A 297-nucleotide genomic window follows, 5' to 3' on the forward strand; every position below is an offset into this window, starting at 1 on the left:
CCGCTCGGGTAACGACGCGGGGGGCGGTCAGCTTCTGGAAGGCACGCTGCGTGTTCCACGTGGGGCCCACGGGCGTCCGGATGCTCTGCTCAAACTGCTGGTGCCTCTCGAAGGGGAAGGGCAGCTCGCTGACCTGCGGGGAAACAGCGCAGCCGGGTAACTCCCACAGCGACCCGGCCCAGCACCCCGGGGGGGCTGCTTTCGTCCCGCGCTGCCACCGATCCCCGCTCGTCCAGGACCCGCTCACACTCTGCTTCCAGCCCCCTGCCCCGCTGACCGCCTCCCTCCCTCCCTCCC

At 71.4% G+C, this 297-nt stretch overlaps 1 protein-coding gene across 1 annotated transcript in view; it reads right to left on the reverse strand.

The window, feature by feature from the left end:
* UTP14A (UTP14, U3 small nucleolar ribonucleoprotein, homolog A (yeast)) overlaps positions 1-297 on the reverse strand; it is a 32,165-nt gene that overhangs the window by 18,987 nt on the left and 12,881 nt on the right. Inside the window, exon 13 of the mRNA XM_009331999.1 lies at positions 5-133. Within this exon, the coding sequence (XP_009330274.1) occupies positions 5-133 (129 nt within the window). The remainder of the gene's footprint in view (positions 1-4; positions 134-297) is intronic.

Source organism: Pygoscelis adeliae, unplaced genomic scaffold (genome assembly GCF_000699105.1).
Source record: "Pygoscelis adeliae isolate BGI_AS28 unplaced genomic scaffold, ASM69910v1 Scaffold339, whole genome shotgun sequence".
Taxonomy (NCBI): domain Eukaryota; kingdom Metazoa; phylum Chordata; class Aves; order Sphenisciformes; family Spheniscidae; genus Pygoscelis; species Pygoscelis adeliae.